Source organism: Lissotriton helveticus, chromosome 10, assembly GCF_964261635.1.
Source record: "Lissotriton helveticus chromosome 10, aLisHel1.1, whole genome shotgun sequence".
Classification (NCBI taxonomy): domain Eukaryota; kingdom Metazoa; phylum Chordata; class Amphibia; order Caudata; family Salamandridae; genus Lissotriton; species Lissotriton helveticus.
This window is the reverse complement of record NC_136071.1, coordinates 258,102,762-258,128,384: the sequence shown is the minus strand read 5'-3', so window position 1 is coordinate 258,128,384 and position 25,623 is coordinate 258,102,762. Positions and strand designations below refer to the sequence as shown.

General features: G+C 43.8%; 1 protein-coding gene across 2 annotated transcripts in view; it reads right to left on the bottom strand.

Annotated features, from left to right (window-relative positions):
- PLCD1 (phospholipase C delta 1) overlaps positions 1 to 25,623 on the bottom strand; it is a 298,909-nt gene that overhangs the window by 71,093 nt on the left and 202,193 nt on the right. For both annotated transcript variants that reach the window (XM_078665274.1, XM_078665273.1), the window contains exon 4: positions 3,327 to 3,456. In XM_078665274.1, coding sequence (XP_078521400.1) covers positions 3,327 to 3,456 — 130 coding nt within the window. The remainder of the gene's footprint in view (positions 1 to 3,326; positions 3,457 to 25,623) is intronic.

Below are 25,623 nucleotides of genomic sequence, written 5' to 3'. Positions count from 1 at the left end.
TGAAGTGTATGACTACTTTTATGGCCCTACTAACCTACGCGCTGATCCCCAACTCCCCTTCCCTGCGCCAACCTAGAACTCCCCCCCCCCCACCCCCTCCCGTACACCATCACCCGCCTAAGACTACGCTGGTATCATCTTTGGGTTGCTGACTTCGGTCTCCCTACTTTCCTGCTGCTCCTAGGGCCTCAGCTCGCCTTTTTGCTAATGACACCATGGGGACATTGGGAAAGCTTTCCTGGGAATACATTCCACCTGTTGTTTAGCAACGGCTTTGTGGTTTGTAACTCCTATTTGCTTGCTTTCTATTAACTGGCTCTATTTGTTTTCGATCTCTGCAAACAGGTCTTTAAATCTTGTTCTTATCTTGGCTCAATTACTGTGCATTCAAAGACAGAGGTCAAATGTCAAGCTCTCTCTTCCAGGGAGCTTGGTGTTTAGTTTTCTTTTTCGGACTTCAAAGTGACAGGATTTATGTGACAATCATGTTGGCTCCAGGGAGTGCTTGAGGAAGGCTGAACGATGTTATTTTTTTCTAGCACACACCAAACGTTAAATGTCTTTAAATGAACTGTGCAGATAATTCAGAATTAGAAAAGCCCAAATGAAGTAAATTTTTGGTAATTCGGAATTGTTGTGGAAACAAATATTTTAAATGATCAAAACAAATCAATACACTAGATGATGACATTCGACATTACCTTGTGTGCTGTACACTTTTATCCGTGAAACTGTACATCTGTGCACATGTAATAGTGATTACAATTGGAGATGTGTTGTCTGTAAAGGAAGTGTGCTACCACAGCATGCATATTCCACTCTACGCCACTTTACTCTACTCTGCACCACTCCACTTTACACCATACCACGGCACTCCGCACCACTGCACGACACCATTCAATGTTACTGCACTTTACGCCACTTCACTATACGGCTCTCTACTCTGCACTACTCTACTCTATGTCAAAGTACTGCATGCCACTCTACTCTATACCACTGCACTCTATACCATACCAGTCTAGGCCATTCCAGTGTACTCGGCACAATTCCACTCTACGCTACTCTTCAACACTCTACTCCACTCCAACGCACGCTATGTCAATACACTTTAGGCCAATGCACTCTACTCTTTACCACTCCACTCTATGACCCTGCGCTCTATGCCAAGACAGTACGCCACTCTAATTTACTCTGTACAACTGCACTCTATGCCACTGCACTATACACCACTTTGTGCCATTAATCTATGCCACTACTATACTCTGCACCACTCCACTCTACGTGACCTCACTCTACCCTGCACACTCCACTCTATGCCACTTTAATCCTACTCTGAGATATCTACTCTGCGCCACTGCACTCTCTACCACTGCAGTCTATGCCACTACAGTCTACACCACTGCTGTCTAAGTCACTGTAGTCTACTCTGCACCACTCAACTCTACGACACTGCACTCTACGCCACTCTACACCACAGCGGCGTAGCTAGACCTTTGGCCGCCCGTGGCAGTCCCTGCATTTGCATGTAAGGGGTTTGTGCTGGCGATTTCTGTGTTTGCTGACCTGCAACGGCAAAAAGGTTTGAGCGAGGGGGAATATCGCCGCCCCCAAAACTTGTGACATCTGGAGGGGACTGCTCCCCAAACCCCCTTGCTATGCCACTGCTACACCACTGCTCTCTACGACACTCTACCGCCACACTCTTGGCCACTGACTTCTACACCAAGCTACTCTGTTAAACTCCACCCTACGTGACTATACTTTACTCTGCACCACTCTACGCCACTCCAACCCACTATTTGTACTGCATTCTACTCTGCACCACTCTACTCCACTCTACGCCACTGCACCCTACACCACTGCTGCAGTCTACGACACTATTTTGAAACACTGCACTCTATGTGACTCTATTATGCACTACTGCATTCTTTGCCAATGCATTCTATGCCACTCTACGCCACTGCACTCTACTCTACATCACTTCACTCTGCAGCACTCCACTCCACTGCACTCTATGCCACTGCACTGTACAGCACAATAACCTGTATCACTCTACGCCACTCTACTCTGTACCACTCTATGTCACTGCACACTATGCCACTCCTCTCTGCGCCAATGCACTCTACTATGCAACACTCTAATCTATGCCATTGCATTTAATGATGCTGCATTGTACACTGCAGAATTCTATGCCACTGCACTCTACGCCACCTTACTCTGCAACTCTCAATGCTAATGCACTCTAAACTAGTCCACGCTTGTCTATGCCACTCCACTGTACGCCATGCAACGTGACTCCCCTCTGTGCCACTCCAAATCACCACACTCTATGCCACCACACTCTATGCCACTCCACTCTTCGCCATTCCAGTGTAGGACACTCCACGCCACTCTCTCGGCGCCACTAACTTTTAGCCATGCTGAACAGCAGCCACGCTGGTGTACAACATGGCTAAAACACATTGGCAAAGCCTATAGCTCTTGCATATGCGAGAACTATTGGCTTTGCCAATGCTCGGTAATTCTGTTTTTGTGATTACATGAGCTCGACAGCTAAAGCTACCTTCAGCCAGGCATAAAAAAGGAACACACCTGCTGCATGTCTTTCCAAAGTTTGTTGGCAGACCTGATCTGAAAGTAAGTACTTCATTCGCTCAGTTTGCCTTCGCGACAATCTCCATTGGCGATCAGCATGATAAGGATGGTGCCGATAAATGTGCTCTCTGCTCACTCTAACAGCTATGTGCTGAAATCTACGTCTGCCAAATGCAGAAGCACAGCGGCACATTGTGCAACACATGTTGAAGGCGGTAAAAAGGTCTTCAAGTGCATACATGTATATTTTCAATACATCTCTGAAATAATAATGGACATTGGTAACACATGCTATGCGTTGCTCTTGACCCAAAATTAATGATCAGACTTGTATATTATTTTATTTGTGCCTTGCATCAGGGCGGATTTTACTTTGTAACACTATTTAAATAACAATATACAATGGTGATTGTGTGACCACATCAGGAGAGAGCCTGACATACCTTGTGGATAATCTGGTAATTATTACACGATGAAAAACATATCAGCTGGACTTTTACGTAAAGACCGTGGCAACACCAAACCTATCCGTGCCCAAATATGGGCTACAGATAAAACGCTTAGACATATAGAATATGTATGTCTTATTTCAAACTGAGTTCTTGTCGTGGTTTTTAAAGCATTTTTATAGCCATACACTCTACGTGAAAATGTTGGCACAGACATATAGGCAACCTACACAAATCACTCAATGACACAATTCATGCATTCAATACGTCAAAGCCTCTTACCTGAAAGATTTGCCGGGCATAGTTGTCGTCTGCTTGAATATTGACTGCCTTCATAAAATTCCGGAGCTCCTTATAACTCATCTTGTTGTCTTTATTTTTGTCGGCTTTCCTCAAGGCGGCGTGGATCCAACTGGAAGTGAATTAAGGAAGTAAACCCAGGATGGCCAAGGTGGCGGCTGTTCAGTAATGTGGTTGTAATGGTGATTACAACCGTGTTGGCAGATATGTGAACTTTTAGACCCCCAAATCCTGTCGAAGCGATTTTAAAGTTAGGGTCTTAGCTAGACAATGGTGTATGTAGTCACCTGGTTGGCATAGCTGCAGGCTTCAGGGAGCGGGTGTCCCCTTCACTAAGACTACCACTGACGTAGGCTACAACCCGTTTGGCAGTACCAGCACACAGGTCAGAGGCAATACCCAGTGGTTTGGCAAGATAGCTGTGAGTTAAATGCCCGCCCCTGATATCCGCAGTTCACAAATTCAAATCGCAATTGTAAGGCAAATTATGCAAAAACTCTTAAATGTGATGTGTTATCTGCATAGGGCACAGACAGTCCTGACAGGACAGCCACAGATCCATCGGCTAGGAAAGAGCAGACGCCACACCTTTGTACAGAACATCACATCACAATGGTGCCACTGTGCACGTCCTCTCTCAGAACCCTGGCACCCTCCAATCGCTGGCCCTGCTCTGCAATGAACAGTCTTTCAATAGATTCTAGCTACACTCATACCACACAGATGGATACCCAATAAGGCCTGTAGCACTTTAGGTTTTCAAGGTTCTGATTTCAAATAATGTTATTTATTTAGACTACCTTTAATTTGCTTGTCATTCATACCTCTAAATAGGTCTCAGCACCAAGAAGATGTTTCGGCGCTAGATGCTATATTAAACACGAAACACAAATCCACGCGCTGAACAAACAGGCAGTCAAAATACTGGCAACCACCAAAGAAAAGATGTTGTTCAGATGGTGGATTCCTAGGGTGATGTTATGGTGGGAGCAGGGTGCATGTAATATGTGTATACTGTTGTAACATGAATACATCAGTGCCTGTGCGCAGAGAAGACAAGCAGAGGCAAAGTTAATGAAGGCGCCTGCAAACTGACAGGTCACTTTTTCTACTTTTGGTATTTTGGGTTGCAGAATGCAAGAATGAGTTAATGGATGGCTGAATGGATGCATGAGTGGTAAGGCTGAATGAATGGATGAGTGACACGGAGCGCCAAAACCTTTTGCATACTAAGCATAACAATTTGTGTTTTTTCACAAATTGTGCTCACTGGTAAGCATGCCCAGTCATTTTCAGTGATGCCCTCTGCAGTACAGGGACAGGGCGACCCACACTGCAATTAATCCACAAGAGAGGTTACATGCATTGACAGATGCAACAGCAGCACTGGGGTGATATTCCAGTTTGGGAAGATGGATTGAGGTTCTATGTCATGGGGGGGGGGGGGAGTGCAGTGAGGAGGTGGTGATAGAGTTTTGGGTAGAATAATGTAGTGCACTGAGGTGATAGTGTCCTGTTAGGGATTTTGTGGGGGTGGGACTACAGTGGTGGTTCAGAGTTGAGAGCATCTGCCACACTGGAAAAGTTTTTTTAACAAGCTCAGAGCCATAGGGACGGTCATTCCAAAAACAAAAAAGACATTTCTAAAGTCCTAATTAAGTCCTATAAGGTTCATGGGCCATATTTAGAGTTTGACGGGTAGGCTACACCATAGCTGCCAAGTTTTTGGATTGCTTAGGTGGGACATTCTATGGTTTAATTTGTCCTATGAGTGACATTCTACTGTCAAATGTGCGACAATTCGAGGGACACTTCCTCACAAGTAAATCAAAGCAATGACCACTACTTGGGTGACTGAGTTTTCTGTAACAGCATTCAGACATTTCGCACAACAAAGAATATTCATCTGAAATAACCCAGACCTATGGGTGTTGCCAATGCTTATTAGCAGTATCAGATCCATGGTATTGACAACGATTTCGTTGTGATTTATAAGAATTGAAAATGTCTCAATTTGGGGAATTTTTAATAATACTAGGTCTGGAATAATACTAGGTCTGGTGAAGGGGGAGTGGCCTTTGGAGAGTCGTAATCCCTCGTTCCCTTCCTCACCCCCTTTCGTTTGTAGTGCCTCACTTTATAAAACACTTACAATTCTGTTTTTCCGACGTCATTGTGGAATTGTCAGAAAATCTCATACATCGCCTCCTTCGCCGGGGTGCAGTAAAACTAGAGTGAGGAGAATCAGCATGGTTGTGTTTAGGGACACTGGCCCTTGAACAGCTGGCACTGGCATGAGGGTGGAGGTACCCTAATAGAGGTGTCCCAAATGTGCAATATTGTAAACACTGACTGGAATGGGGTCAGAAGACCACCATGTCCGTGATTGCTTTTAAATAAAGCAACCTTGTTTTTTTTTTTAAATGTAGCCGTTTTCTTTAAAGGAAAACGGGCTGCGTTTAAAAAAGAAAAATGAAAGGCTTTAGTTTCATTTTTTAAGAGCAAGCAGTGGTCCGTCGGACCACCACCAACTTGAAGTTGTGGTAAAATGCGAATGTTTTGCAACTGCATTTCCGTCGCAAAAAAGTCTTACATACCGCTGCCATTCGGCATTAGGAAGGGACACCCTAAATACGCCACTTTCTAACACTTAATCTCAAACCCTATTTGCGGTTCGGTAATAGATTACTGAATTGCAAATAGGGTTTGGTAATTAGGAATATTCTTTTTTCCGGTCGCAAACGGCCCGATTCTACGAATCAGGCCATTTGCTACCTTAAAATAGGTACATACATGTGGCCCTTGGTCTCTAATCTGCTAAGCATGTGTGTGATTAAATGGCAGGATTTATTTATGGCACACCCTACTGCTGCTTTCTGCATTAACTGCTTCTCCGGATCCACATTGTAAGCGCGGAAAAGGCAGTTTGTTACTAGCCATAGGGTAGAAACAGCTGTGGTACCATTAGTCGGGCTGTTGTGGTAGGGAAATACAAAACAATTCCCGGAGCTGCCACCTCAACCAATCATGCGGCTATGTGAGCTGCCACCTCAACCAATCATGCGGCTATGTGAGCTGGATCGTTCCTGGAAAACAATACACGGAACCAGGATCCACATGAGGTTGTGACCCGGAACTTCTTGCTATCTGTCCACTTGTCACCGGATGACCCAGTGCCACATGTGAGTATCAGAGGCCCAGCCAGCGACTATCAACGTAATTTGCTGTAGCACCGCCCTTCAAACCATTTCTCTGAACAGTGAAGTCCTCCCGTTGCTGCTTTCTGCTGTTGCCAATTTGTTACCAGCCATAGGGTAGCGAGAGCTGCGGTGCAACTAGTCGGGCTGTTGCGGTAGGGAAATACAAAACAATTCCTGGTGCTGCCACCTCGACCAATCATGCTGCTATGTGAGCTGGACCATTATAGGCACACAACACAAGGAACCAGGATCCACATGAGGTCATGACCTGGAACTTCTTGCCATCTGTCCACTTGTCACCAGATGACCCATTGCCATATGTGAGTCTCAGAGGCCCAGCCAGTGACTACCAACATAATTTGCAGAAGCACCCAGAAATGATGGAAGGAAACATTATGAATGGCTGTATTTGCATATGTTAGGTCATTAAAAACAAATCTACTGACTTTGACAATGCTTTTTTAAAATATGAAACCAATGTAGGAAGAACAATGGATAAGAGGCGGAGGGAGAAAACAAATGGAACATTTACAAAGAAAAGACAACTGCTTCACTATTGCTATCACACAGTAGGACCATAGGCTTTTTGGATCACATTGTGTAGGTCAGCGTGTACCACGGATAACATGCTGTGCAGTAACATTCATTTCAATGATTGGGTTAAGCTTCATTTTGTCACTGTATAGTATACCAATTGAAAACTGTCAGTTCCACACTTCCCTTGAGTCATCTGGGAGAGAAGCCTAAACTAACCTTGACAATTGAAGAGGTGAAGCTATCCGCCAATCCCATGGCTCAAAACCCGGGACCGGACGGACTCCCCATTGACTGTGGCTGCTGCTCTTTACTAATGTCTTCAACAATCTTCCCCCCTCAACAAGCTACAGGAGCCTTGGTCTTATCCGACGACTGAGCCAAAATTTAAGAAAGATGACAGACAGAAGCCAAAGTGCTAACAACCAATCTCTTTGATCGATAGTTCGGTTCAGAGTGTAGGTCGAATTATTTTTAGCAGGATGAGAGAATGAGCTTGTGAGCATAATATCCTTCATTCAAGTCAGTTTGGGTTCAGGGAGTGGCTAGGTACGGTGATGCACTGCCTGAATTTGCATCTCATTGTGGGGAAATATACCATCGCTGAGCGCTGTCCATTGTACCTAGAGTTTATGGACTTGTAAATAGTTGCAAATAGTTGTAAATAGTTGCAAGTTGCGGCATTTGTTACTTGATTTAGGTCTGGATACTATGTTGGTAAACGTCCTGCACACTTTACAAGAGCATTTGAGGGCCAGGGTACAGGTTGGAACAAGCGGGGGGGAATTTTCAGAATCAATCTTGAACGTGGTGTTAGACCAGGCTGCGTGCTGGCCCCTTACTATTTATTTTATACATCAACAATTTGAGCGCCTCGTTAGGTAAAGATGTCCCCGTAATAGGGAGTAAACTATGCTGAAAATGCGGTCCTAATGGCCTGCACATCTAATGCTTTGCACAAGCTGGTTAATTCTTTTGTCAAATTCTTGGCTGATCTAGATTTGTCTAACTTTAGTAAATCTCAGTTATGGTATGTGGTGAAAGAGCAGCAAGATTTCTTCTCTAGCATGTGGAAGCAATCGTGTTAACCTTGTGCACGACTTCCGTTATCTGGATGTAGTATTTGATTCCTCAGGTATATGGGGTTCCCACCTCTCTGCTAGTACAGCAAAATGATGTAGGGCGATAGGAGCAATTTTGAGTCTTCCGTGGCCAACTGGTCGTAAGGCCTTGACTCCCTTATCCATACATAGGTCTCTATGTTGCAGCAGTCTGAGTTATTCGATTAGCTATCCCCTGCCGGGTTGAGCAACTCACCTATGTGGACGTTTCTTGCATCAACAGCCCACAAGCTTGCACTTTATATGCCATGGAGAGCTTGGTTTGCCATACCTGGAAGATCTCATTAAACCAGCTCCATTCTTATTACGGGTCTCGATTTGGACTAATCCAGAGGCAACACTTAAGAGGGCCATTATTAAGGACTGCCTGACGCAGCATAAGAGGAAATCCGGATAGCTTCGGTTCGGTTCTAGTTCGCGCTATATAAAACTCTGCAAAAAAAAAAAAAAAGACATAACCTAAAATAGGGCATGGAATGCCGCAAAATTACTGTGCAGCATTTTTGCAATTTGAGAGAAGTTGATGGTTTGCAGCCCTACAGATCATGGAAAATGGGAAGGTGGTATAGGTCGCTTTTATGTCCTTTGAGGTCAGGCACTGGTCACTATCCATTTAGTTTTCCTTTGGGCTACAGCAGTGTCACTAACTTGTGCCCCTAGCCCTGTGATGGCACTTCCAAACACTTTTTGCTGCATTTCTTTTTTTTTTTGCAACATTTATATGCTTTTTACCAAACAGTTTTTAAGACCATTGTTAAAGAACTGAGGTTTGGTTAACTGCAGGGCGGCTCTCCGATACTTTTAGTTATTAAGTGGCGAGGATGTCTGCTTTAAATGTTACCTCTTTTCTGAAATCGGCTGTTTATTCAAAGAAAAGCATTTTACTGAACAAGTTGATTACCTGTGTAAGTATCTTTTAACTGGCTTGTGCCGGGTTTTGTATTTGAATGTCATTCATTATTTTATATATCGATTTGCTATGTATTTTTACCTTGGTTCATGTATACCTCCGGCATGCTAATAAAGAACGTATGAATAAAAGAAAACAGGAATAAACATAAATGGAAAGTTAGTATAACGACGAATGAGCAAAAATATAATGAGGAAGCAAGAAGGGAAACTAATCAAGATTTGAACATGAAAAATTCAGCTGTAAGGTAAAGACAAAACACACACACATATACATATATCTTTCTCATACATGCAATGCATGTATAAATAATGTAATCCATATTGATTCAGTGAAGTCTCCAGATGAAAAATAATCTTTCATATATTACAATGTGAGCCTTCATTGGTGGCAAAATAAGGCAAAAAAGACCTAATAGCAGAAAGTGAGAGGGAAATACTCCAAAGTCCACTCTTTGCATACTTTAAAAAGTTAGTAGCTATAGGATTTGCAGACCTATAAAGGGCATGCTATAGGGGCATGCTTCAAGGGATGCAGGGCAGCCGAGTGGTGAGCAGTACCTTAGCGCCTATCTGTGGTGAGTGCTTTAAATGTTGTTTTGCAAGTTAACGTTCAGTTAGATGCAATGTCTCCAACAACTGAAAAGTCCCCAACGTCTGCACCATGATGCAGGGATAAATGGAGGACCCCTATGCGAGGAGAGGTGTGGAGCAGCGTTCCAGAGCGTCTGACTTCGAAGCGTGGGGATCGCGATTTGATCCCCCGCACTCAGCTCAGCATCACGTGATTCTTGACAATCACTCACTTATTCTCCCCGGTGGCCCCCAGCGCCTTGAAACCTTAAGGGGTGATATGTTTGCGCTTTACAAATATGGATTATTATTAATTATGCAGCGACTACAAAGGGACTCACTGATGCACACTCTTGCCATGCCGACTCACATTCTACACACTGTAAACATGTTAAAATGGTACCTTTCAAAGAGGCTCACAGAGAAAACGTCCTATGACTGCAGTGTGGGATCATCCACAGATTAACTAATGCCGATGACACAGCCAATGGTTGACAGAGGCTAAACAACTGCACACCGTATGCACTGTGTGGGATGAACCATTTAGTAATTGACACAGATCCAGTGGCTAGTAAAGACCGACCTAAATCACCTTTCTGCAAATATTATGGTTTATCTTTAGATGTATTATTTTTGAAATCACAAACGCGTACCGACACAACCAAAGCTGTCTCTACACCAGACCTAAAAGGAATACACAAGCAGAAAGTGTGATATGGAGGCCTATATGAAGTGTTTGGCCTAGTGCTACGAAGTGCTACCCAAAGACACCATACCATGAAACCCTAACTAGCTATAATTTAACAGTGCTCTAAGCAACAGGTGAAATACCCCCAGATTCATCAAAGTCCCGTTTTGCGAGTCCTTAATAGTGATTTCCAAAGGACACCCTGTAGCACCCCTGAAATGGTAAGGTACACTGGTGTTGCGCACATACATGTCCAAAGGACATGTGTGTGTGTAACATACAACTTAGAGACTTCGCGGTAAATAGCGGCCCCAGATTGCGAATTCGCAATTTTAAAATGGTTCATGAATTGCATTTAAGGAATCTCAAATTGAGATTCCTTAAATGCAATTATTCGCAATTTAGCGATTTCTAAAAATGCGATTTTTGCATTTGGGATGATGAATCCCAAATGCAAAAATAGCGCTCGCAAAGGGCCAGATTCTCAGAATCTGGCCCTTTGCGAGCCGATTTCGGCTTGATGAATCTGGCTGTAAGTTTCTACTCTCTTCACCTCTTTGAATTCCAGCACAGCCAAACCAGCCTTTCAGCTTTCCGAGAATGTGCTACCCATCCGTGAGTGATGTAACACTGACAAAACTATTATTGAGACAATTCAGTTTACTGCATCTGGAAAATTAAATGGTGAATATGAAAACAAAGTCCAAAAGAGGCTCTAAACTGAGCACAATGGAACAAGGGGGTGAACAACCTTTACAACGCAACTTTTACAACGTAGTGCCTTTACAACGCGGTATTTACAACGCAAACCATTACAATGCATTGCGCTGGGGGGCGCTCTAGGATAGGGAATAGATTTAATTTACTATCCAACACCTTCCCTACTATCCACGGGGACTGGAGTTGGAATAGTAAATTAAACTATTCACTATCCAGCACCCCAAAGCGCTATGCGTTGTAAAGGCATGCGTTGTAAATACCGCGTTGTAAAGGCATGCGTGGTAAAAGCATGCGCTGTAATGTCATACATCCGAACAAGGGTCATGTAGGACTATCGCACACTTCAGAAAAAAGGGTGGATATGCTTGGTTAAAACTATCTCAGGACGAGAACTACTTTGGAAGATAAGAGCAGTTCCCGGTGCAAGCTAGGATAAAGAACATGGCTCTGATAGGAGAGTGGGATACAAGAGATAGTATGTAAATTACTAGGAAGTTGATGAATGCCTGGAAAGACCTGCATATGCAGGGTTTTAGTATAGTACAGGTTTTGATTTTCACAGTCCTCAAAGGATGTGTACACAAAAATGCCAACAGAAATGGCTGACCAAATTCTCAGTCTCATTAGATTATTTGATATCTACCCAGGCAGATTCACAAAGCTTTTCCGCTGAACAGTGGTACCTTAAATCTCCTCTTATACTTGAGTTGCACCTGAATATCCAAGATTGATTCCCATAACATCTCGAGTGAGTAGTTGTGTCTTATTGTAGAATGTCGTGTGACTTAAACATGTCTCTCCACGAGTATGTCATGCTTTTTCAAGAAAAAAGAAAAGTTTGCAAATCCAACGAGTTTGGCAGTTGTACGGAGTACTATTGCACTTGCCAGTGCATGTTTGTAGAATGGCGAGTGGGAGCAAACAAAAGCATCTGAAGCAGGAGTAAGTAATGCCTACTCAAGAAAAACTGGCATAAGAAAAGTCAATAAGTTTATATTTGTATTGGGTGCTACTGGCTTTGCTAATGCTTGTTTGTGCACGTGGAAGGGAGTGCAGGCAAAAGCATCTACATAATGTATGGTGCAGGCAAAAGTATTGCTTTCTATAGCATCTATTTACAGATGATTTGATCAGTGCTCACCCCCAGGGGCTGCTAGTATACTGTAACAGAGTCATATATGCAGTCCAAAGGAGGCGGAAGGACACTTCTAAAGAGCAAACAGAAAGGAAACACTGTGACACCAAAATGTCCCTGTGGGCTTCTCCAACATGCGAATGACCATGCCACAAGCAGAGGGTTCCAAAGCAAAAGTTAAGCAAAGAAACACCAATAAACCTAACACTACACTAAGGGCCATATGTATCAAGCCTTTTGTGATTCGCAAAGGCCTTTTTGCATGTTTTGGGATGTATGAAACATTCCCAAACTAAGGAATTGCAAACTTGTGCGATTCCTTATTTTTCCATAGCATTTAGGGAATCCCAATGTTGCGATTCCTTAAATGCTATGTATGTAGCATTTTTGGCTTGCGAATTTTGGTTAAGGATTCGCAATTTACCACCAACTTGTAGTTGATGGTAACTTGCGAATTCTTCTAAAAATGCACAATTTGGAGTTTTTAAAGGTGGCATGTGATGCACACACATGCCCATAGGGCATGTATGTGCGCCATATGCACACACATGTTCTTTTCAGGGGTGCAGCAGGGTGTCTTTGAGACACCCCTGCACCCTTGCAATAATTCTCAAATTGCTATTAGCAAATTTCGAATTCGCAATTTGAGAATTATTTTGCATTCATTCCTATGGGCCTCGGAATGCATTGGAAATTATTCCTTAATTGCGAATTCGCATTTTAAGGAAGCTTAAGGAATCGCTAATAAAAAGCGATTTTTTTCATACATACCATTTTGCAATTCCTAAATAGCGATTCCTTAAAATTCGCTATTTAGGAAATGCAAAATAGTTTGATGATACATATGGCCCTATGATACATAAACACAGGTCCGATATACAAAAATACATTTACCTTTGTAAAAAACATTTATTGGACTACAAAACTAATCTAATAATATTTCAAAACATTTCCACCCTCTTCTATACCCCTAAATTCTCTCATCTTCAAATATATTTCTTTTATCTACTGTAGAAAAAACAGCTGTCTGTTGGCATTCCTAAATACCTTGTCTTCTTATTATTTTAAGTTCATCTCGATGTCACAGTACGGTGTCTTCTCAATCCATAGGAAGCCAATGGCTGAAGGGTCACCCAAAGCCCCTTAAAGTACGTACAGATACAATATTTCAGTCAGCAAACACGGTGCATGTGCCATTACACATCAAACCGAAAAAACTTCGGGGACCACACATCCTTTTTTTTCTGCGATTAAGCCCATTTTACTCCTTTATATAGGTATGTAGGAGTACGTCACTGTTAGCACAGGAGTAAAACACAACTACTGACTTGAAAAGCTTTGCGAATCAGGCCCTTTAATTTTTTTTTCCAAAGAAGGTATAATCTGTCAAAGGATAACACTAGCTCTGTGGGTGTTTCAGAGCTTTTTTAAGCCGAATGTACCTATGCCTAAATGAGGAACGGCCTCTGCAAAAGGCTGCCCCCTTTGTCCTGCTCCAGCTGAAACCTTAAATCTGTGGGGTTTTCAAGGCGGTGGCCCGATGCGGTTCACTCTAATGATATCCCCTAAAGGGGGCTCCGCCTAGCCCGCCTTCTAACCTGGGACTTGGCCCTTAGCACTCAGCCTGCAATTATGGAAAACTTCTAACAGTTTCCAAGTTGCTGCAAAGTCTGTGGGATAAATACAGTGCTACTAAAATAACCCCCAGTCAAAGCCATTATTATAACCTAACTACCCTGCTGGCAATGAAAAAAAAACTATAAATACGCGATTCTGTGTTCATGGCATTGGGACTATGACATCGGGATACCATATGCGTCTGAATTAATTGGGAACTGTATTGAGGAAAACAGACTACAAATGCTAAAAACTTTATAACAGAAGTTAACAAAAATATGCAGGTTCAATTTCAAAAAACATATCTAGTCACGTTTTTAAATACAGTGCCATGCAGGCTTGTTTGAAATATATCCCCAGATAAGCGGCAGGTTCCAAGGCAATAAAGATTTCACTTGCCCAGGAGCACACAATTTGAACAGTGTGGGAAAGGCAGGAACCCTTACAGAGCCACAGCCGTTATGTTCAACTTAGAACTTCCTTTATAGTTTATAGTTGTTGCGGTTTTCTCAATGACCAGGTCCCCGGCTTCTCTCTCATATACTTCAGTGTGTGAAAAGCAGGGCACGAGTCGGGCGTACACGCCGGTGGACGTCGCCCACCCGCTTTTTTCACAGGATGAACGCCGTCCCCCCTGCCAACAATTTGGGCCCCACTGAATAAAGTGCTGAACTCTTCCTGGTGTAATTTCCAAACACCTGGACACTTTCAGCAGCGCCTGCACGTTGTCTGCTTTCCATCTGCAACAAGCAACAACTTGCAGGTGGGGACAGGGCTTTCTTATTTAACCCCATCGCTGCTGCAGACGTTCAGCGGACTTCACGTGCACTACCTCGGTACTGCTGCGCACGTCCATTGAACGTCGCGGCCCCGCCCGCGCAATGGAACGTTCTGTACTAGCCCGGAACGTTCAGCACAGGCAAGGGGTTAAGACTCCTGGTGGGCCCATAGCAAAGGCTGAATTTGAGGGGTCATCAGGCCTCCTTTTGTTGGAGTATCTTGGCTGGGAGCAGTCAGGAGCCTCAAACCTGATGCAAATGGAGCTGAGGGGAAACAAAGGCTCACACCTTGTGAACACTTCACACATATTTAAGAGAGGCAGCGGTTCACTTCATTCAGTCCCTGTTTAGGAGATATGCATGCACTGTAAGAATGTCAGATGTGTTGGTCTTTCCCAGTCTTTACACAAATTAAATTGGATTTATATAGCGCTTACTACCCCTGAGGACGCGTTGAAATATTTAAGTACCACTATTTTTTCTTGTACAGCCCTACTTATTCCAATGCAGGGTGTCAAAGCGCTTTACAACAACACGTGCATTTTACATGTACAATAAATTATATACGTTCGTAAATGAATGCACAGGATGTGTTAGATAAAACTGGGGGATTGCAAGGTGTAGAAGTCACATATCTTCCATAGCTCACTGTGCTATTAGCCTCGCAATGCGCTCAAACGTACCCATGATAGACCTGCTAAACATATATGTGAGGGCTTTAGATCTGATGTCATTTCTTGTGATGCCACTTCCTGTAAAGTCGTGGCTTGTAATGCCACTTTCTACGATGTCAATTCCCGTGATGCCATGTGTGATGTCACGCACCTTGATGTCACTTGCATACTGCCTCACTAGGTTAGTCCCCCCACTTATTTTTTTACAACTAGTATCCTGGTGAAAACACCAGGAGGTGAACAGTGCGGCAAGGTCCTGCTACAAATGAAGGAACCCTATTACAGGATGTCCAATGTAGGCATGCAAGAGCCAGATTCTGATTGGCAGGCTTTTTTGGAAAGGAAAAATATAAAGCAGATGAACTGCCCATAGTGTGCTTCCCTCGCACTGAAGTGTATGAGAGGAAGGGGCGTGGCCACTAAGGAGAACCCCTGACTCCACGCATCTTCCGCCATGCCATTATGCATCACAGTTCAAACACCTACCGCCCTCACATGTATCCTGATTAAAAGAAGGCATGTTGAAGTGAAAAACGCTGACAAGTCCTAGTGTTTCGCACGGGGGGGCACGGAGCGCTCAGTGATCATCTGGTGGGTTGTTTCATAAGGATGAGGCTTCACTATCAACAAAAACCAACACCCAACCCTTTAACCGCCCCTTCATATCTGAAACCCAAATAAAAGAAGCCATGAATGTGAAGCTTAATGTTGTGGACAAAGCGACTTGGAGAAGCCAAATTATGTTACTGATTGAGTATGCCAGGAAGAAGGCAGTTTGCCAAGGATCCTCCGAGCAAGACACTGAGAAAATATGTACAACACGTGATATTTATTACTCACTGCCACTTCTTTTAAGTTCCCAACCCATGCCTGAGTTTACTGCACAAACTGTCGCCCCACCTTTTTTACAGGATAGTAGGGTGCAGTGGAAACTCTCGAAAGGACACTCGTACATGTGTATCTGAACTGATAGTTCTAAATGTATTTACTTTACTTTTTGTACTCGACAGATTAGCAAATTCTCCTGTTCTTAGAGTTAACAGATTAACAAATACTCCTGTACTGAGTTATCTGCCATGGTTTTGAAAGATATGTTAGTCGCAATTTATTAAGGAAATTTCCAGCCCCGAAGACAGTTTAAGACTGTCTTATGCCAGGTAAGAAAGCCTGATTAACAAAGGCTTTTGCCTTGGTTTAAGACAATTCTAAAGTTGTCTTAAATCAGTTGTCTTAAATCAGGGAAACTTCCCTGCAAATCAGGCCCGGCAATCTTTGGATTATCATCAACCAGGAAAGGCAGAATTAAGACTAGCTTAAAAGCTTCCACAAGTCAGGCCCGCTAGCATGGATCAAGACAACTTTAAGGATGCATTAAACCTGCAAAACCCTCTGGTACCTAGGGCCTGATCACCTTACTTTGCCTAGATAGACTTCTCACCAAAGATGAAACCACATTCACAAGCCTAAGATGCAAGCTTCCAGGCTTTAAAACAAACTGACGGTCCCTTTACAATCTTGTATTAGGATTCCGACTGAAAAATTCGCTATTATCCTTCTGTCTAATCACTCTGTAACTCATTCTAACCAGGTTCATGAGGTGTGCTAACTTCCATGCCCCTTGTTAATACATTGTGTATGGCATCATCAGGGCCTTCCAGATAGAATGAGCCCACGTAACCTCAGCAAGTTGATCAATCTCTCTCTAATCAACACAGCAGCACACTCTAATCCAGACAACGCAGTCTCAGCTGTTCATCATTCTGAGTTCTGTAAAATGAGTAACAGTTTCTATTGATGTAAAATATTTGTATACAGCATATTTTATATACAAGTGCATTGGGTCAAAGTGCTACAGCAGTAAAAAATATTATATTTATCTAGCAAATGCTAGGTACCTAGGAGAGACTCCAGAAGCAAGCGAACAGTAGAGAAGCCACGACCTGGAGCACAACCTCAACAGTTGCAATGGTGGGGTGTATTTGACAATTGAAAAAGGAAGAAGAAACAGCTGTCAAAGAAGCAGATATCTGAGATTCCACTATTGAGATAGATACATGAAAACACAGAGTATAGGGAGAAGACCGAGGCAGCTAAGAGAACAGTGGAGTACAACTGGTGAGGAGGCAACGGTTTGGAAGGGAGCCTTCAGGAACGTGATAAGGGAGCCCTAAAGCGAAGCTGCCAGAGTAGACACAGACCTTGTAGGAATCAGAAATACACAAATAATTAACAGTGAATATCAAGTCTACCTGCTTAATCCCTTCGCTGCGGGGCTGTTTCCCCCCGTTGTGCTGGGGGCAGGGGGGCGCGCACAGCGCCCGGTGCTCATGACGAGCTGAGCTCGTCATGAGCCACGGTGTTCCGGTGCTCATGACGAGCTGAGCTCGTCATGACCACCCCCGTTCCAATGGAACGCTCAGCACAGCAGGGGAATCAGCCCAGCATGCGAGAGTTCCATTTAACGGGCGCGGTCATGACTAGCTCAGCTCGCCATGAGTACTGGAGCGCCGTGGCTCACGACGAGCTGAGCTCGTCATGAGCAAAGGAGGGGTTAAGAAAGGCGTTTTGCCATATACATGAATGGAGTAAGTGAAGAGAATGGATCGGTTAACAGGAATTATCTTAGATATGCATTATAAAAAGGACGCAAGTAAGAGCATCAGCATATGGCTAATCTACTAGGGAAGTCAATGGGAAATCATTTTGGACCCTATCCCCTGGGACCGGAGTCAGTTATTGGCAGGTGCACTGAAGCCCACCCGGGGCACCCACCGACAGTGCCCTGGGGGGGCAGGCCCTTGTAGCCCAGCTGGCTCCCCGCATGGTGCAACAGTCGGCATTACTCCCGTCCGGATGGAGCAGTTGCATTTATGCTGCTCCCTCCAGGCAAGAGCAATCTGTGTTCTGCTTTCCTGCTTCCAGAAACAAAACACTCAATCCCAGCTGGCAGGAGCATTTTTAAGTCACCCGTTGGGAGCAGACTTTCGTGCTTGATAACTCTGACAAAGCAACTGATCCAGCCTTGGGGGACGGGCTCCCTGGGGACATGATAGGCTCTAGGAGGAGAGTGACACGACCCTACTCCCCTTTAATTAAACTGACGCCCGTAGGGGATAGGGTCCCCAGGGCCGTTTAAGGATTGTGAAGGGGGGCCAAGCAGCCTGTCTCCCCTTAATAAATGCATTGGACCCTAGAGGATGGGGTCCCCAGGTCAGAAAAAGCCTTTTTTTTTTGGGGGGGGGGGGGGGTTGCATGCCCTCTCCCCTCAAATGTAACCAGGCCAGGGGGATGAGGTCCCCGGGGCTCTAAATTGGCTGGAAAGGTGAAGCTCGGAGAGAAAGAGAGAGAGAGAGAGTGTGTGCTAGTTATAACAATGTGGGCTTCGGGCAGGGTATCCCTACCGTGCCGCTTAAAATCACCTTTTTGTTTTTAAACTTAATGACTCTGGGCTAATCCCCAGAGTCCTGTAATGACTTCCAGCAACATTATTCTCAAGTTAATGGAAGTCAAACAGAGCTCACTTCCACAGGAGTATGAATCCTGTGGGAGCAAGATAGCCCATGGGGAAAAAATCTCCCTGTGCCAATCAGAAAGCTCGGTTTTAACTGGCGCTAAGGCAAGACTCTCAACAGACTCTTGCGAAGCCAACTATCCAGATATACAAATATTTGTTAACTTTGATTTCTAAAAACACTACTGAATAGATTTACAGCAAATCACAAAAATCACAATCTGTGACCAAGATCTAGCTTCCTGCAAAATGTGGTGAAATTCTGTTCAACAGTTTTTGTGTAGTGCTGCCTAAAGAAATCTACAGAAAAGACATGGGGAAATTGGCTTTTTTTGACCCCCTCCCCTTTTTTTCTCAGTTGACAGATCACCTCAAAAAATTCCAGGAAGGAGCTGAAGTATATTTGCTTAATTTTGTGAATATTCATCAAACGGCGCAAAAGCCATTAGCAAAAAAAAAAAAGCCTAGTCTACGGAAAAGCAATCTTAACTATAACTACCCAGTGGCAAATGCTATATGTATATTCTTGAGTGTATCCCGTCCAGAAGCATTTATACCGCACATCGTTATGATTTGCTAACTAGTTTTCTTTTACATTTTTAGCACCTGGGAGTGCATATATTCTTGTTCTCTCCCAGCGTGCGCTTCTCCCTCACATTTCTCCTCCCCCATCAAGCTCGAACCTGGCATTCACTGATTTCAAGCTTTTTAAATGTTTTGTTAAACTTTTTTGCTCCTCTATTCTTTTCTCTCTTCACACAGAGGGTTAATTTCCCAACAAGCCCTCTACCACTGTGTTGCACAAACTAATGTGCCGCAACATAGTCCCACCTTTATTTCAGGGTTGAAAAGTGGATATTTCTCCACATTTTGTCATGGAAGAACGTACCATTCTGTGAAATCAATTAGCTCTATTGTTTGCTCTAAAGCACAAACTTTGATTCATTTGGTATACAGAAGCAACTCGAACTGCCATGGTTTCTTTCCACTAGTGCAAACATCCTGTCATATGGCCCCATCCTTATAACACAATGTCTTACGTTCATGAGGTTCTGTGCTTTATTAAGTTTTCAATGTAACTATCAGTGAGCCATAAAAAAGGAAAGGTTTTTCACCTCAGCAGGCAAAACAGCCTTTTGCCTGCTGCAGCACCAACCACTGTGATAAAAGGGCATTTTAGGGTAATTGTGCCACCACCAGATGGTGCTTTAACACCTTCCACACTCAGGACGGCTTCCGGCAGTCATGACTCACAGTAGACGTGTGCCCATGACAGCCGGGAGCCGTTCGAACGTTGCCGCTCCGCCTACGTGCAATTAATTCCCCGCTTGTGCGGGAGAATTAATCAGTGGGCGGAGTTCAGACGGCTCCTGGCCATCATGAGCACACTCCCACCTTGATTTATGACGGCCTGGAGCCGTACCAAGTACCCGAGCACCACGCCCTGCCCCATTCCCCCCCCCCCCCCCGCACCACAGCGGAATTTGCCATGCTCTGAAGGGGTTAAGGCTGCTGCCTGTACCCAGCTCAGTGGACCAAAGATGGACTTGTTTATGGGCCATTCTGCACTTAATAAATTGGAACTATCTTCATACTATCTTAATCCTATGTCCTAGTAACCTCAAATAGCAAGTCATCATTTTTTTTCTCTCCCCGTGTGAATCACAGAGTAATGGAATTTCATATTTGCATGATACTAGCCATATTATTAATTGGGTGTCTAGTATCTTTTTGTCATCAGTTGGCACTGGAGAAACCCACCAAATCAAATTCATACTGAGCCGGACGCACAAACACATATTCTAGTTGCAAAACCTCCGATAAGGTAAATAACAGCGTTTATGAGAAGAAAATTTGTTTTTCAAATATACTAAATCCATTTAGCCATTTCGTAACATGTTACTGACTAGCAAAAGGGGTTTAGGAAACGGTTAGGAATCCCTATTTGGAAGGGAAGTGTTTAGGGCGTCCATTCCAATTAGTGATTGCTTATGGAATATATTAATGTTTTGGGATCCTAATCTGGTTGCAAAACCTGGATTGGTACCCCATTCACAATTTGGAGGGGCACCATTCCCTTTTGTGAATGGTCAAGAAACATTTTTATTGAGCAGGCACTGGTCCATGGCACTATTCTCAAAATAATAGTTTAAATACATTTGTTTGTTTTTTAAACGCGTCATTTCAATTAAGGAAAATGTGGTGCATTACAAAAATTGCTTTATTAAAAAGTAATCACTGACATGGTAGTGTTCTGGCCCCAGCAGGACCCCATTCCTCATAAGGCAGGAAAGCATAGTGGGCCACAATATACTACCTACCTCATTAATATTCATAGAGCAGGTCAAATTGCGACTCACTCTTATTCAGTATTTTTTGAACCGACGAATGAATACATGGGTTATTTTTTGCAAAAAGTCTGTGGGCAAACTACAATCACTTTTTGCGAATCATATCTTAGTACATCTGGCCATATGCCACTCACTTGAAACGTCACTGCGACACTGCAATCTTGCACTGCCAATACAGCTTCCCATGTGTCAACCTTGTGCTTTGATGTGCCTACCTGGTTACATTTCCTACCCCCGTGAGATTCGAACGCCCCACTTCAACATGTGAGCCTGTTTCTAGTGCCAGATTCCAGGTCAGGTTGGTCTCAGAAAGGAACACAGTTAAGAGCCTGAAAGTTGGCATCTAGCTGACATCTACTGTAATCTGCAGGTCAAAAGTTCGAATTCTGACAAGGCCAGCTCAGCTTTCCGGCCTTCCCTTGTCAATAAACTGAGTATCATTAAATTAGGGAATGTCGGTTTGCATTTACATGTTTAGTTTAAGCTGTATGATATCTTGTGTTTTTTAATTGCTGTTCAAAGCATTACTGACTACTTGAAATGCATACGTCACAGCTGCGGTTCTGTGTTGCTGCTGCAACCACGATACGGCTCGGCCTTATCTTGCCAGCTGCTCTGTTTGGTTTTGGCTTCTGAACGCTGATATGGCTAATTAAGTGATAACAATGGGTTTGCGGCTGGCCGCAGCTTGACTAGAGTAAGGGACACGTTGCGCAGCAAACCTGTCCGCACGCAGCCTTTGGGAGGGAGAGGCGAGGGGGGGTGAGCAGACCACCAGAACAAGAATATGTGTGTGAAAAAGGCCGCTTTATTGAAACAGGTGCACATTAACAAATTAAAACCTTGGCCAATGCCTTACAAAACTAAATCTCACTAAATAATAATAACTTCCTTACTTTCCACCATCCCAACCCCACCCCTAAAACGTCATTGACCCCACCCCCACCCAAGCATTACATCATTACAAATCCAACAATGCAAAACCCCGCATAAACATTTCAACTTATCAAACCCTCCAAACCATAAAACAAACTCCACAGTTTGCCCTCAAACCCCTCTTGGTCCCCCAACGTATGCAACCATCCCAAACCGTCAACATGCCCAATTCCCCCTGCCGAATGTGCCAACCAAGTAAAAACCAACCACAAACTTACCAAGCCTGACAAAAACAACTAAACCCCGCACAGCACCTGTTCCAAGCGACAAATATAACAAAAACAGAGCCCATGTCCACCTGTTCCAAATATAAACGCCTAAAAAGAAACTACAAAAGGGCAGACACAACCCAGAAGAAAAAACATACCGAAAAAGAGGGAGGGGGAGGGGAACAAATTCTCTAAGCTAACTCCCGGCCACCAGGTCACCAAACCTAAAATGGTGGCCGGGAGGAGGAGCCAACAGCATTTATGCTTGAGCTACCTCTAGTAGGGAAAGAAAGCCCAAAATACAAAAAAAAAAAACGCCCGGGGCCTGAACACCCCCCCCCCCGCCTGACAATCCCAAACTGCCCGGGTGGGGGACCTCCCAAAAGTCGGCTGCCCCCCCCAACCCCCCCCTCTGCACTGTTACGTGGCAGAAATAAATAAATGGTGCCGATGCAAACAAACACTGACAGTGTCAATAGCTCTGGCTTATAACTAAAAGTGACTCTTCAGCCTTTGGAGAGAATAGGCATTAATACCCATTTCTCTGTCAACCATCTTTGGGCTCGTGCACCAATTCATTCACCCACTGGATCATTTATGTATTCACAAACTCACCCATCCATAGTAAAAAAAACATGCACCTCAAACAAATATATGCAAGATAAATTAAATCAATAATTATAGACAACAAATCGGCTATCAAACATGCTGTGCATATCCCTGCAATAAAAAATAAGTTAAAAAATTGAAAAATTGAACCCGGCAGAGGGCAGTCATTTTGGAATGGTACTGTTCAAAGCATAGAATTGATTTTATGTTCCAACATGGCGGACACATTTAGAGGCGACATGTCGTTCAACAGAAGATTACCATCCAGTTTAGAAATAGTGGTCGCATGGGATGTGGCATGCTGTCACTCAGAGGTCAATAGAGCCAATGGCTGAAGTGGGCTGACCCACTGTCCCCTTCTTTATGCTGCCAATGGTGGCAGTAGAATGTGAATGACAATCAAACAGACAAATGACTGAAGAGAGCTGACGTAAATCGTCTCTTTGTATGTGTTGTCATATGTATATTTTATGAATTTTTTGATTGCAGGTCCCTGGGCCAGGACTAAAAAATACCTTAATACACCCACATCTAGGTACTACACAAGAAACTAAAACTATGTACAAAACTACAGTTGGCAAAACAACATACAACTCTCCCTAAGAGTGTCTAGTAATGATTATTAAATTAAAAACCTTACACACCCAAGGTTTGTCAGATGAGTGAAAAACATAAAAAGGAACAAAATATAATCTTTACCACAGTGTAATAACAATCCACCCATAAAGGGCCATTAGCTTTATCATATGCTTTTTACAAAAAGTTTGTCATGTCTACTGCCTTTCCATAACTATTGATAATAAACAGATCACACTTATGGCGCCCAACGTAACATTCCCAATGTATCAATCAGGCCTACAGACTATGGGCCCTATTACGATGTGGTAAGAAATGGCACTGACTGTTGATCGGAGCCATTGTTACTGCATTGTAATCTCCTGTTTGGAATAATTTCCAGCAAACTCAATTTGATTGAGTCGATCGGAAATTATTTAGAACAAGAGTTTCGAATGGCTTACGAGCCCGTCCACCGTTCGGAAGGCCTTTAGCAATCCCTCGGCCGGCTCTTTCCGGCTGAGAGATTACAATGGCAGCTTCCCTCTGCTTTTCTGTGCCGGCCTTTCTGACACAGAAAGGAATTGGGAAACTGTCTTTGGGGCACCTCTGGTGCCCCCCTGTTGATCCCTGCACCTGGTGGCAGGCACAACGAGGTGCAGGGATGAACTGCATCTCTGATGTTTGCAATGAGCGCATGCATTCCATTCGGAATGCATACTCCCTTTGTAAAGAATAGGATTGCGACCGAACAGGGTTCGGTGGCATCCTACTTCCTGGTCTGGGACTGATGACAGGAGGCCGTTCGGTTCCAGTTTTAAACCGATGTCAGACAGACTCAGGTCTGTCTGACATAGGAATTGGGCCTTATATCATTGCCTCGCCACCATAAGCGTCTCGGATCTAATGTACAGGGTTAAGCGTTTGGGATATATGATTAATCATCTGTGGTATAGAGCCATGAGTTAATGATTTACAGAATAGAATTATAGTTTTGAGGTTTAAGATTTATAGGTTTGGGGAATAGGGGATAAGGCTATGGGGTAATGACTTAAGAATTAAAGGCTAAGTGTACAGGATGCAGGGTACAAGAGCTAAGACTACAAGGGGGTTAATGTTTAAGGGAATTGTGTACAGGGTTAATAGTATTAGCTCAGGGATTTGTGTATTAGGATATGGGGTTGTGGTACAGGGTTAAGGATTCGAGAGTAGAGTTCAGGGCTTGGGGGCCAAGGTAAGAGTTTGGCAGACAGGGTTTAGGTGCTAAGGTATTATGGGTTAAGCTGTTAAGGGCATAAATTAAAACCCATGTTGATGTGTTTGGTGTCACAGTTGGAAATGTGTTTAACATAGGGCATGTTGAGTGTAATATTTATTTTAGTGTACCTGTACAAGAAGGAAAATAAAAGGGCTGCTTTTCACGTTAACAACAAGCTTAATGAATTTCAATGGGAAACACTGCATTCAAAGAGACCTGATTTCAAGGGTTAAAAACAAACAGACTATTTTTTTTGTAAAAAAAAAATTAAACCTAGAAGTGGCAACAAAGACTACAAGCTGAAATTGGCTAAGCGCAAGTCTGCTCTAAAGGAGGAAGCATGGAGAGAGCTGACCGAGGCAAGCACACTCAGAAATAGCTTAGATTTTGGAACATTATCAACAGCCCCTCTTTAGAGCACGTAGAAAGCAAAGCAATAGGTGCACATATCACCGAAGATGAATGGGTGCTCCATTTTGAAACTATGCTTGAGAGTCCGCCCGAACTGATCCGTCAGTCAGTTCGCGAGGTAGCTACTCCCACATTGATCTTCGAGGTGGGGGAAGTCGAGGGGGGAATTGCTGGGCTTACAAGCAATAAGGCTCCAGGACCTGATGGCATCCCCCGGACCTCTTTAAATCTGACCCCTCTTTCTGTGCACCTGTACTTGCTGCCGTATTTAATGCGATACAAAAGGGGATGATGGACGGAGCATTTGAGCAAATCAAACACTCACCCCCAGTCAACTGATCTGGGTTTAATCCATCACCATTCTTTAGTTCACTCAGCCACCCCAGTTCAGACATGGCTATATGCAAATCAGTCTGACCCTGTGCCTTGTGGGAACAGTCCAGCCCGAACTGCCAAGCCATGTCTTCCCTGGACCGGAAACAAGCATCC